This window comes from Lynx rufus, unplaced genomic scaffold (assembly GCF_022079265.1).
Source record: "Lynx rufus isolate CCGP_SWC_20201006 ecotype Redwood Valley unplaced genomic scaffold, mLynRuf1.p SCAF_3, whole genome shotgun sequence".
In the NCBI taxonomy this organism is placed as follows: Eukaryota; Metazoa; Chordata; class Mammalia; order Carnivora; family Felidae; genus Lynx; species Lynx rufus.
The window spans coordinates 195,957,648-195,971,330 of record NW_025814845.1 but is presented as its reverse complement, the minus strand read 5'-3'; the positions used below and the strand labels follow the sequence as shown (position 1 = coordinate 195,971,330).

The following is a 13,683-nucleotide window of genomic DNA, read 5'->3' as shown; positions in this document are numbered from 1 at the left end:
TGTACATCGAGCCCAACAGGGGAATTGCTGATGCACCATATGCCATACCTGAAACCTATTTTCAATTAAACAGTCATCTCCTCAGGGTCACTGAGTTGGAGGTCAAGATTCCAAGGCCATGAGGTGTCTCACTGCCAATTGCACTCATCTGAGGATGATGAAAGCTGCAGGTGATCAAAGAGGACACTCAATCGGATGCACACACAGCCTCCTTCAGACTGGTGTGTGATGGGAGGGACCTGACCAGTGGGGGCTGGTGTCTCGGGAGGTGCCAGACAGGGAGCTGCTATGAACCTGGAGTTCCAGCTGCCTTTATCCAGGCGGCTGAAGACCATTCCCATGGGCTGGCTGGGTGCCTGTGGACAGGGTGGACACAGGGCCATGGTGCATGCCTGGAGAGTGTCCAATTGAGGTTGGGGGCGGGGAGGCTGGAGGCTCATCCTTTGCACTAAGGCAGGTGACTTCCTGAGCACGTGGGCTGCCCCCTTGAGACCACATGCACTTCTCCTTTCTGGACGACACAGACTCTGGCAAAGCCCCACACGGGGGCGTCCTGTGCTCTTGTGGGGTGATGAAAGGGGGTCCATCGTGGTTTCTTTCGAGGGTTCTGGCACGTGTCATCGGGAAGCGGGGCCCATCTCTTGCCTGCTGTCTGGATGTGGGGCTGGGGACTCGGAGCCAAACGGGTTGGAGGAGGATCAGGGCTCACCTCAGGATGCTTGGCTGGTGCCTGGGCGTGGCCAATGCCATGCGCCTTGGAGACAGCCCTGGAAGCTTCCAGGGAGGCACATAGGGGCCAGTGTTGTCTCAGCTGGACACCGAGGCCTGGATCCCGGGCAGAGCGTTGGTGTGCCGGGGCAGGCGGGGCAGGCGGGGCAGGGGTCCCCACTTGCTGGGCATCCTGCCGGCCAGCAGGCGGGAAGGTGCTCGCCGCAGGTCTCCCGAGAGGAGCAGCCGACGGGGACAGCTGTGTCGTGTCAGGCGTCCCGCTAGGAGGCTCCGCCGGGACGTACGGCGCCAGCACGGACACCCTCTTGGTGGTGTACACGGGCATCGGCCTGTGCGGATGCTGTGGGAACACACAACACACAGACAACGGCCATCAGTCCTTCCTGCCCACCAAGGACACATGCACGACAAGCACAGCAAAGAAACAGAAACGCCAAGACCTCAGTCCATTGCAAACAACTGGGAGAGACAGGAAAGGATTCTACTGACAGAGGATGAGGGCCTCCAGCTCAGTGCTGATCAGGAAGAAACACTGGGCAGTAGCCCCTTGATGCTTTGATTCCACCAGAGCGATGGACCAGAAAGGTTCTGCATCGTGCCTGCCTCCTGAAGTGGACAAGCACGTCCATTCATGCTTACAGGGAAAGTACAGGCATCCTGCAGGTGGAGGTTTGCAGTGGGGGCTACTGAGTTCCATGGCCAATTTGGGAGTATGTGTCACAAAGAAAGATGCGTGGTCTTCCAGAGAGGCGTCTGGGTGTTGCAAGAGTTTCCTGATATAGTGTTCTCACCGCCCTCCCCCACTAGCCACACTGTTGGCACACATACAAGGGATCCTGCAAAAGCATGGACACCCAGGGGAACTGGGTGAAAAGGACTCCCAGAGAAATCACCTTGGTCAAAGTTGAAACCCCTCTGCTCCCAGGAGGGCAATGAAGCCCACCCCTGTCCCAGGGAAAGAAGAAGAGCAGGAACAGGGGACACTCACCCTCTCATAGCCACAGGGTTCTGTGGATTCCCTCCAGGTTCGCTGCTGCCTTCCTGGGCATCTCCTGGGGAATCTCTGGAACAGCACCTTGCTCCGCTGACCTTCTCGCCTGCACGACAAAACTTGGGAAGTAGAAGGAGCTGCATTGCCTGTCTTCCACATTCTCCTTGGTTCCAGATTCTCCCTCAGCTTCCTGGAGTCCCAGGCCTGGGGGGCCCGGGGCCCATCCCAGTGCCTCATGGTGCACCAGCTGCTTGATGCTTTGTGCCCAAAGGCTCTGCAGTTCTTACACTTTACCTGTGTGAGGGAAGGTGGAGAGACTCAGTGAATGAGCAGGAACCAAAATCCAAGTGTAAAGAACATGAGAAGTGTGGGGGATAAGCTTAGGAATCCCCTGGGCTTACACCAATGGGTTAACAAGGCATAAAGAAATTCAAAGCCATAGAATGCTCACCCAAACATCTGAGTTTGGGTAAGCCAGATTGGCACCCCAAGAATAGGGAGGTGCAAAGGCACCCAAAATAGAAAGTGGGTGCAGAGTCCCCAGAATAGAGAGGGAGGGACAAAGGCCCAAATTAGGAACGGGTGCAAAGTCTCCCAATACAAAATTATATGAGGTAAGCAAGATCAGGCATGCAGGGCAAAAATGCCCCCCAATTAGTTCTATAGCAGAAAAGCTGCTTTCACAGGAGGAAAGGGCCAAGTTAGGTAAACTAGTGAATTGGACTATGGATGCTGCGCTGTAGGCCAAGCAGCCTGGAGAGGAGATGGTTAAAAAAAAAAAAAAAAAAGGTGCCTTGTTAACCCTGAGGCTATTCTCCCTGTCTGTCTCATCCCCTAAGCTGGCAAAGATAAACAGGCACAGCGCCTCCTGTCTGCCGTTAACAATTGTCTGCCTATCTGCCCGGGGCCAGGATTTTGTTTGATACTGACCCAAACCCCAAACACTGTATATCTTCAAAACCCCCATTTTCCTTCACATCCCCAAGTTAATGTTCACAGTTTCTTGGTCTCTTTGTGCATGCTCATCACGTTTGTAAGCCTTCTGATCTTAATAAATGAGGGGCAAGAACCCTGATTTGGGGCTCTTATCTTTGCCCGGAGATTAGCCGTCTCTTTCTTTAATCCTGTGTCCCCTTTTTGCTGGAAAAAAGAGAACTTTAGACTTAGACTCTGTGACAGAGAAGGACATATTCTGGGAGTGGGAGATGGGTTCTGGACAGGGTACATCATATATGACTCGTGAGCTCCAGGATATTTAATATGTCTGAACCTCTGTGGGGGGAGGGACCACAGCAGGGATTGGAGATTTCAGACTGAATAGAAATGAGCCACATGGAAAGATTTGGACAAACACCAGCCTAGACCTGACCTAGGTACAAGTAAGTTTGATCCGCAGATCTGAAGATCCTAATGAGCCTGCTGGGGAAATTCCAAGGCAGACCATCCTCGGCTAGGAAAGGATAACTGACAGAAGGACACAGAGCTTGTCATGTGCAATCCCCATCTCCAGAATAGTGGCTCTCCCCACCCCCCCCCCCGCTGCTTCACCACACCTCCAAGGATCCACTTACCCTAGGATCTTCCTCCACTGGCCTGGGAGTCCTGTACACCATGGATACCCTGTGTTGCCTCTTCATTTTGGGGCATTCAAGGGTCTGTAAAATTCCTGCTTGGTGTGACCTGCTGCCATCTACCGCACCTCCTTGGAGGGTCAGGTCAGCCTTCCGCGGATAGGGATTTTTGGATTTCCTGAGTCAAAAGAGAAAGGAGAGTCATATTCACATAGATACTTGACTCTTTCATGTACCCCTTCTCCCAACAGGCATGAGGGGGCGTCATGACCTCCAGGTCAAATACAGTCTTCACCCTGCATGACCTCTCCTTCCTGCATGTTCTACACAGTCTCCTGAGGACCCATCCCCAGCAGGAAAGCCTTAGGAAAGGCAGGGGAGATGGTCTTGAATGACTCATTGGAGAGACTTTCATGAAGTCTTTCAAATGTACTCTGGTATGAAAACCACAGGAAATACTGCCCTGACTTACACGAGAAATACTGCCCCAACATACACAAGTATGCTTGACTCTCAAAAAACGGAACTGCCCATTTGACATAAAAGGAAGCCATTTTCAAATACAAAATCAATTCCAAAAACCTAGTATCCCTTCTGCTAGATTGGAATCTTCCAAAGTGAATATCTGAACTCTTTTATTTATGGTTTATTTCTAGGTCCCCACTCTGAATTTCCTTGTAAACCATGGGAAATGAATATCGAAACTCCGGTGAACTCGGAGTGAATTCTTTAGGCTTTCAGACCCCATGGCGAAATGGAGCAGGATGCTGTCGCTGCTCCCGCATGCCCCCACACCAATCAGACTCTGGGGTTCAGTTCCTTTGGAATCTGAACCTCATGTCCTCAGGAACCTTGAGAGCCATCCCTTTCCTCAGTCTCTGCCCTCAGAATACTCTTCAACACTAAAGAGTCCTTCACTTGGTGAGTAGAGGCACATCACAACCTCCATTTCGTCCCTGTCCAATTTCTCTGCTAGCTCGGGTGAGGCCCAAATCATCCCAACCCACCTGAAATGCAAATATGCTCCTCCTGTGTGTCAGGAGACATCCAGAATGGCGGGTGGCAGGCGGACTCTAGTGGAGGAGACTCAGCATCTGGCGTGCCCGAGGACTGGTCAGTGAGTGACCCTTCCTTCCCAGAATGTTATACTTGGCCAAGGTCAAGTGACCTCGTAGGCACTTTAATCCCATCTATCCTATCACCTTGTTGCTCCTCAATTCTAGACCCTATGAAGTCATCACTAGGTATTAGACACTAGGTACTAGATACTAGATATTACACACTAGGAACTAATAGGAACTCATAGGAACAAATGTGCTTTAAAAAAAAAAACAGAGAGTAAGGAATTCATTGATGGGAACTTGAATGTCAGGCATTTTCTCACGAACTTCAGGTGCTTAGCCTTTTTTCTACTCTTCAGGCCTGACTGGCCACTCCCTACATCCCTTTCAGCTCTGATTGGCCCCCAATTCTCCTCTGTGTCACGGAGGGGAGAAATCCTCCAAATACCCAGCATAATCCTCCAAATCTCTCCAATAATATCATTATAGAAAGCCAGCCTTAAAGCTCAAGAATCTCCAGGCCAAGTTGAATGCCATATCCTGTGAATACAGCCAGATTCATGGTCCCTCCACATGTCCCGATCACACCCACCCATAACACACAAAATATGGCCTACAAGGGACTGTGAGTGAGTGAGTGAGTGAGTAGTGAGTGAGGGCGGGTGAGGGTGCACGTGGGCAGGCATGTATCTCAAAGCCTGTAGTGGGATCCCTGGACTGCTTCCTGAGACCTCTGTCCCTTCTTGTTCTTCCTCTTGGTAGCTCTGGCTCTGCCGGTGAGACAAGGGACTTGGTTAATGGCCGTTGCCCTCTGAGGTGGGATGTCCCTGGCTGAACTGTTGAGCCGGTGGATGTTTGGTTCACGGTGATCCTTTCCCATCTCGTCTCTGTATTTGGACTGGTGAATTAGGACTGCGTCGGGGGGAAGAGCAAATTCTAGTTTCCTGAGGTTGAGTTCAGACTTGGGACGGTGGCTTTCTTGGAGCAATCTCCACTGGTCTAACGTGATTGCTGGCAGTGGTGTCTCTTCCCCGTGATCCTCCAATTGTGGCACCTCGATGTTGGGGTCGGTTTCAGGCCCCCCTTGGGCCGCAGCCGTGCCTGCGTGGTCAGCCTGGAGGGATGTGGATTCCCCAGCACCTGGCTCACTCGCACGGTCTCTTTCCGATTCACTCTTCTGGACGTAAAAGAGGACATAGGCGTGTTGGCTCAGGGCAGACGTCGCGTCACTGGCGGTCACCTTCGCATCATCCATCTTGTACCACTGGCCGTTCCCAGCTTTGATGTAACAGAAGTAATGTCCGCTGTGACAATTCCAGCCCGCGTGCACCAGCACGGCATAGAGCACATAAGTCAGCGACCCCCCGTTCTGCCCAGACACGTAGCGTCGCATGTCAAGGCGCTCAGGATATTGCACTTCCTTAGCCAGTTTGCTGCCCGTGACATGGCAGAATCGTTTCAATACCAGCATCAGGACCTTGGAGCAAGTGTGCAAAGTCAACGTCTTGGAAGCAGGTACCTTGTCGAGACAAGTACTACAGCGATAGGCATTTTCACCATCCAACTGTTCGGGCTTCACCAAGTGTTGCAAAGCTTGGCTCACACTCTGAGCTGCCCTGATGTCCAGGCTAATGTCCAGGTAAGGGTCCAAAGTGCTGGAGACACCCTGGCAGTGGAGACACTGGATTTGAGACCTCCAGTACCCCCCAAAGATTTGCCGGATGAGGGTGGCGTCCTGAGCCTGAGGCTCTGAAGCCTTGTCCTCACGCAAACACGCTTGCTGCATAGCATCCAGAGTGAACATCAGAAACTCATGGGCATCCTCCTGCCTGTGTGTGTGGAAGGCCGCGAGCAGTTTTGGCGGAGGCCGGATCACGTCTCCCGGACGGCAGAGGGCCCGGGTCACGTGAGCCTGCAGAGCACACAGCACGCAGAATGGCTGCCTCCCACAGCTTCGCGAGTGCTCCTGGGACAGCATGTAGCTGGCGAGGGGTGGTGTGTAGGTCAGACACTGCAGGGCCGCATTCGCATAGCACGTGTTCCCCAGGTTCTGCAGGCCAGCCCCAACCGCAGAAGGTCTCCTCCAACTCACAGGTTTCTCTGCGGGGGGCAGACCTGTCGACGTGGGAGCCCAACCGTTAGGCAGGTCGCAGGGTGTGTGCGATGACGGTGCCGGCTTCTCAGGCAGAGTGGGTCCTCCGTGGCCTTCAGCACCACCCGTATTTGATCCGCTAGGTTTGAGGTTTGGAAAGACATGGAACTGAGTCTCCTCTCGGCAGTGGGAAGAGGGCGTCTCCATGTCTCCTGAAACGTGGAGCCTCACGTTGCAGAGCGATGCTTCTCTCAGGAGGCCAGTCTCAGAATGATGGCTGTGGCCCTCTCCTCAGCCCTCGTAAAGCTCGCCCCACCCACCTGACTAGGACCACGTCATCCAATCAGCTACCAGCTGCAGTTGGATGAAGGGTCTTAGGGTGTGGTCACTCTTCTGCAGACAGACGACTCAGCCCAGCCTTCCTCCTGCCCCTCCCTCCTCAAGAGGCACACACACACACGTTTCACCACTTTCTCCACCTCCCTCATTTCCATTGCTCCCTCTCTGGACACACGGACTTGAGCATTTCCATGAGGTTTCCATGGAAGAGGTAGTCTCCATGTCTCCAGAAACAGCTTTTACAAGATCTCCCATGTGGAGCCTCACATTGCACAGCGATGGTTCTATCAAGAGGCCAGTCTCAGGGGCGCCTGGGTGGCTCAGTCAGTTGAGCTTCTGGCTCCAGCTCAGGTCATGATCTCACCGTCTGTGAGTTTGAGCCCCTCGTCGAGCTCTGTGCTGACAGCTTGGAGCTTGGAGTCTGCTTTGGATTCTTTGTCTCCTTCTCTGTTTCTTTGACCCTCCCCTGTTCATGCTCTGTGTCTCTCTGTCTCAAAAATAAACATTGAAAAACATTTTAAAAAAAGAAGCCAGTCTCTGAATGATAGCTGTGGCCCTCTCTTCAGCCCTTTACAGCTTGCCCCACCCAGCCGACTAGGAACAGGTCATCCAATTAGCTACAAACTTGAGATTCATTTAAAGGTCTTAGGGTGTGGTCACTCTTCTTCAGAGAGACCACTCAGCTCAGCCTTCCTCCTCCCCCTCCCTTCCTTATTGGATAGACACACATTTCAGCACTTTCTCGTCCCCTCTCATTATCATTGTTCCATTTCTGGACAGATTAACTTGACAGTTTCCAACTTCAGATGAAATTCTTTCCGAGTATCCACTTTCCTTCCAGAGTAACATCAAGTGAGTCAAGGAATGTGGGACATTTAGTTTTCTGGAATGTGAAGGATCATTTTCCAAAGGGAGCTCAGGTATCGTGTTGGAAGTCCTTTCTTGTCACCAGCCAGAATCTATGTGGGTCCACCAAATGTGTTTTTTTTTTTTTTTTTTGGAAAGATTACTGTCCATGAAGACTTAGAAAACTTGCGGGTTGTGCGGAATGGCAGCTCCCAGTCTCCAAAGTGTCTTCCAGTACTGCACGAGCCTATCCTGGACTTAGAAGATGTCCAGAGCCTCAGGCTGGCCTAGGAAGCCGTTCTTGCACCTCCATGTTTACCTATGGTGGTTCCAGGGCTCCAGATCAGATATAGGAGCTTTTGTGGACGTTCCCGTGGGCGGAGACACCATCTCCCTTCTTTCCCAGAAGGTGAGAGTGGTTGTGGGGCCCCGACTTGACTAAAAGAATTTTGTGGCAGTTCTGTTGGTCCAAGAACAACTTTCTGGGGCTTCTAGGCTGGCACAAGCAGCCGGTGGGCTGTAGAGGGGATATTAAATTTTATCAGAAGAAGTGTGCCAAGGATGCCCTTCCAGAGGCTTCCATGGTATCAAGGGTTGATCCCGCTTCTGGAGGCTGACTTGGAATATTTCAGGATGCTCCTCAGAAAAATAAATCCTATGTGGTATAGCAGGAATAGCTTTCCTGTGGAGAAACTCTGTTGAAGCTTGTATATTAACAACTACAAAAATAATTCACAGGAAGAAAAGTAATAATGAAAGTAATGATGAATGACAATAACAATCATGATAATGATCATAACCAGGGGATTATATTATTATGTTAATGATAATCATGAGCCTAAGGAGAGGGGAGATCAGAACGGAGCTTTCCCTGAGTGGCATGGTAATGATAGCAGTTCTCATGGGGTAGTTGGAGTCAGCACTCTAGATTTAACAATGAAATATGTGCCACAATAGAGAGCCAAGCCAGGGGAGCGCTTGAGTCATCCTGTGTCAACCATGGAAGAACAGTCTTATGGGCAAATGTAGAGGGGCCTTGGTACAGCACCCTGAAAAACCACCTTTCAGGAGCGAGGACAGCTGGATAATAGGGTGTGCCTCCATGCCAGGAACGCAGGGGCTTAGTCCACACCCAGCTGGCAGAAGTACCACCAGGACAGAGATTAATCTCCCAGGGTTCTGTCAACCCTTGTATTCTAGCTGCTATCCCTGATATCTGTCCTTGCCAGACCCATAGATCTCAGACATCTAGATTTTCCTGTCTGGACCAGTTATTGTAGGGCATCATTCTTATTACTCTGTGATCTGCAGGGGTGACACGGGATGGTAGGAGCCATGAGCAGGCATCCTGGAGGACTTGAACTATCAGCAGGTGCGGGGGTTTACTCAGCTGCCAAGAGCCACCTGCCTCAAGTCCCCCAGCCCCCAGAGTGACTGACCAGTGGTGAATGATGGAGGTGGGGAATACCTAGGTCTGGCCACTTTGTTTTAGTTGAGGCCAAGTATGAGGGCCCTACTAGTTCTACAGCAACCTGTGCGGTCGGGCTGATGCTGTAAGGCTAGACTTCTCTCTCCTCAGCCTTTCCAGAGATGTTCCTCTCGAGATCACTGCCTAGTAAACACCCAGCACATTGAACTCTGTCCTGTCTGTTCTCTGAGAACCTAACCTGTGGCAACAGTAAAACGATTCCAGGGAAGATAGGGCTTACACACAGAAGGGATCCAAGTGTGCTGAAGTTGGAAATAACATAAATATCAACAATAGCCAAATTATGGAAAGAGCCCAAATGTCCATCGAATGACAAATGGATAAAGAAGACGTGTATATATACAATGGAATACTACTCGGTGATGAAAACGAATGGAATCTTGCCATTTGCAACAATGCGGATGGAACCAGAGTGCATTATGCTAAGTGAAATAAGTCATTTAGAGAAAGATAAGTATCCTATTATTTCACTTACATGTGGAATTTAAGAAACACAACAGATGAACATAGAGGAAGGGAAGGAAAAATAAGAAAAACAGAGGGAGGGAAACCCTAAGAGGCTTTCAAATACAGAGAACTGAGACTTGCTGTTGTGGAGGTGGGTGGGGGTTGGGCTAAATGGGTGATGGGCCGTAAGGAGTGCACTTGTTGGGATGAGCACTGGATGTTGTATGTAAGTGATGAAGCACTAAATTCTACTCCTGAAATCATTATTACAATATATGTTAACTAACGTGGATTTAAATAAAATTCAAAAATTAAAAAAAAAAGAAAGGAAAATAACATAAAGACTGATGATATGCCTTGACATCCTTTTTGTTGATTAGAACGTTTGAATTGTCAGCAAGAAAGATGTCCATAAATTGATATGGACAGAAAATCAGATTGGTGTGGGACAAGGAGAAAAGGCAGTTAGTGGATGCTTCCTCACCTTGGATTACAAGATGAGAGAGAGAAGCAGTTGGAAGTAAATGGAATTGGAAGTTTATTTTTGTTGTTGTTTGTTTTCTTCTTTAAATTTTTTAATGTTTATTTATTTTTTGAGAGAGAGAGGGAGAAAGAGAGAGAGAGCATGCAAGCAGGGAAGGGCAGAGAGAGAGGGAGACAGGATCTGAAGCAGGCTCCAGGCTCTGAGCTGTTGGCACAGAGCCTGATGAGGGGCTCAAACCCACAAACTGTGAGATCATGACCTGAGCCGAAGTTGGACACTTAACTGACTAAGCCACCCAGGAGCCCTTGTTGTTCTTGTTCTTTTTTTTTTTTTTTTCCAATTGAAATTTCAGGCTGAATGATGCCACAAGTTGTTGAATTGCTCAGAGAATGGATGGAGTTGAGAAGGAGTACTTTCAAATAAAGTGTATACGCTTTAAATTATAGCACAAAATTCATGACACAGCAGGAAAGAATAGGTAGCAAACACAAGTGCAGGAATAAATTACCTGAGATTAAAAGTCATTCCTCTGCTGTTCTGAGGGAGGGGAGCGAAAGTGTAGGACAATGTTAAATCTAGTGGTAAAATTACCTGTTTCATTTGTGAGCTCGTTTATACACAATCTGAAGAATGTGAAAGGAGGGTCAGTGGAGACTGCATGGTAATGCCAGAGGTGGGACATGCTCTTCGGTGAGCATGGAAGAAGGAACTGGAGCGTGTGACTTACCAGGACTGCCGGGCATTTTTGGAGAGAGAGACAAAATGTCCTTAGATGCAAAGGAACACTTACTGTATCCTCCGGTTTGATTATTTCCTCTTGGAAATTTAGGGAGTTCTAAGCCAGAAGAGCTTATCTCTACAACTGTAAGCATTCCACTCAAATGTGTAAATCAACTGTGAATGACACGGAAACAAAATTATTTACTCTATTTCATTATGTAGTAACACTCTTGTTTATTTCCCCACTAACCAAGAAACAATGTCTAAAATTGTGTTCCCCATTTTCTTTGGATAATTAATAAATTGTTAATATGCTCTTGAGGGGCGCCTGGGTGGCGCAGTCGGTTAAGTGTCCGACTTCAGCCAGGTCACGATCTCGCGGTCTGTGAGTTCGAGCCCCGCGTCAGGCTCTGGGCTGATGGCTCGGAGCCTGGAGCCTGTTTCCGATTCTGTGTCTCCCTCTCTCTCTGCCCCTCCCCCGTTCATGCTCTGTCTCTCTCTGTCCCAAAAATAAATAAAAAACGTTGAAAAAAAAATTAAAAAAAAATATGCTCTTGAAAGTATGTGGCCAGTGGCCAGCAGTCAAGGAATCATTTTTAAAAATTTTGTTTTTCAGTCCATATTCCCCCCAGTTTCGTGTCTGTAGAATCCCACTGTGTCTGATGCTGTGCTTCATTTCCAAGACATACCGTGTTTCTCCGTACACAGAATGCACTCCAAAGTACTTAGGAATGAGTCAAGGAATGAATGGATGCTCTAATAGCATTTCAAGGTGTCCTTACGTCTTGTCTCTCTGACTTGGTGTGAGGGCTGCAATTTTGTATGAGTGGAGAATCCAATCAAATCGAACAGGGTGTGTCCCACAGGCTGCAGCTGTTTAGGATCTAGTCAGTCAGGGTGTGACCCTGGAATGTTGCCCTTGAATAGGTTTACTAAGGGTTTTTCCCAGTATAAAAGGGAAGTGAACCAGGTATTTGTCTTGAGAAGAAACGGAGAAGTCTGGGACACTGGAAGAAGAGGAGAACAAGAGGAATCGGCTGCTTGCCTGTGGAACTCACCACAGAATCTGCTTGGCTTCACCCTCTCTCCTCCAACTCTGGGTTCTGGTGAGTTCTCCACATAGTGACATGGGAGCTGGCCTCATCCCCTTAAAATTCTGTAGATACTATCTCTCTTTAGACATCTGTCTAAAATCATTTTTTTAAAAATGTTTATTTATTTATTTATTTTGGGGTGGGGGGGTTGTGCAGAGAGAGAGGGAGAGAGATAATCCCAAACAGGCTCCTCACTCAGTGTAGAGCCTGACATGGGGCTCGATTCCATGAAACGCAAGATCATGACCTGCGCCAAAATCAAGAGTCAGACAGTCAAACGACTGAGCCACCCAGGCACCCCTAGACATCTGTCTAATCAAAGCAGCTTCTGATGATCTTTATGTTTCATTGTGTCAACATTTAGGCCACCATTCTCACTCCCTGTTTCTGACTATTTATGTCCCCTTCCCATATTGATCTTGAATCTACTTAATTATTTTAACCGCCTACCCTAAGATCCTAGATCTTTGTTTTCCAACAAAACAACTACCAGCCACGTGTGACTATAAGCTGTAAAGTCGTAAAATTAGGGGCACCTGGATGGCTCAGTCAGTTAAGCATCCGACTTCAGGTCATGATCTCATGGCTCGTGAGTTCGAGCCTCTTCGGATTCTGTGTCTCCCTCTCTTTCTGCCTCTTCCCCCCTCGCACTCTTTCTCTCTCTCTCAAAACAAACAAACAAATATTAAAAAAAATAAAGTCATAAAATTAAATAACTGACCTTCAGATCTCAGCAACACTGGCAAGATTTCAAGTATCCTGTAACCATTTGGTATGGCAGTTACTGTATTGTACAATGCAGATATGGGGCATTTACTTTACCTTGGGAAGTTCTATTGGCACAGTGATCTACATCTTATGTTTCTATAATTTTTCATTGTAAATACTTCCTTTTCTGCTTTTCTGAATTAATTTCTTTCTATGGATTTCATTAAGTAATAAATAGACTTCAATTAGCATGGTTACTGTGGAGACTAAATAGGCAAATATATGTAAGTCTGAAAGGGCACAATCACATCTTATACAAATTTGACTTTCTTTTTTTTCCCCGAACCTCAGGTGCAAATGGATGAGTTAATGATCCCTTTGTTCATGATGCTTTTGCATTATTTCTCCACGAAATACATTCAGTTATTCTTGATGTCAGGGGAAAATTGGTTTATAAAAGTCCATGAATTGATTAACACCATTGTAATCTTAGTTGCTTGATATCCAAGTCTAGGGGGGACCAGAGAGCAGGAGGGGACTGAGGCTTCAGAGAGCTGCCATGGATACTGGAGAACCATTGCTAGGGCATACAGCAAGAAAAACGAAATCTGAGAAATTCCGCAGTGTTCGTCTACAGGTGGAAAACAAACCCTATGTGTGTCATGAGTCCGGAAGCACTGCTCTGGAATCAGGGAGGGAACTGAAGAATTCTGAATGCCATAGGCTACTGAATGCACACAACACAATGTTTATCATGTTCTGATTTGTAAGAGATCTGTATTTTGACCTTTATTTTCAATCCCAGCTATAATCTGACATTTGACCCTGGGATAGGAGTGACCTCTTACACCCTGTTCTTAGAGTGCACCACTTGTGGTTTGTTGGGCTAGGGGGTCACACCCAGGTGAAGGTCTGGGGCTTCCTGACAGGTGAGTCTGGAAATTGTGCACAGTACTGGATCTCATGACTTTTTTCTCCATCCTCAGCTTTGCCTGCTTAGTTCTTGGACTGTCTGTGAGTGAGAAACCAGAGAAAGATACCTGGCAACTGACTTGTCGACAATGCAGGCACCGGTGAGTTGGGACTGCATCTTTCTGCTGAAATTACACCCT

At 48.5% G+C, this 13,683-nt stretch overlaps 1 protein-coding gene across 1 annotated transcript; it reads right to left on the bottom strand.

The window, feature by feature from the left end:
• Nucleotides 1-5,043: 5,043 nt before the first annotated feature.
• On the bottom strand, nt 5,044-6,651 carry LOC124520798 (ubiquitin carboxyl-terminal hydrolase 17-like protein 6). The gene has a single exon (XM_047091877.1). It carries the CDS (start codon nt 6,649-6,651, stop codon nt 5,044-5,046), a length of 1,608 nt encoding a protein of 535 aa, XP_046947833.1.
• Nucleotides 6,652-13,683: the final 7,032 nt, after the last annotated feature.

Bases quoted from the DNA above. Each gene is read 5' to 3' on its own strand.
- LOC124520798 (XM_047091877.1), bottom strand. From the start codon at position 6,651: ATGGAGACGCCCTCTTCCCACTGCCGAGAGGAGACTCAGTTCCATGTC.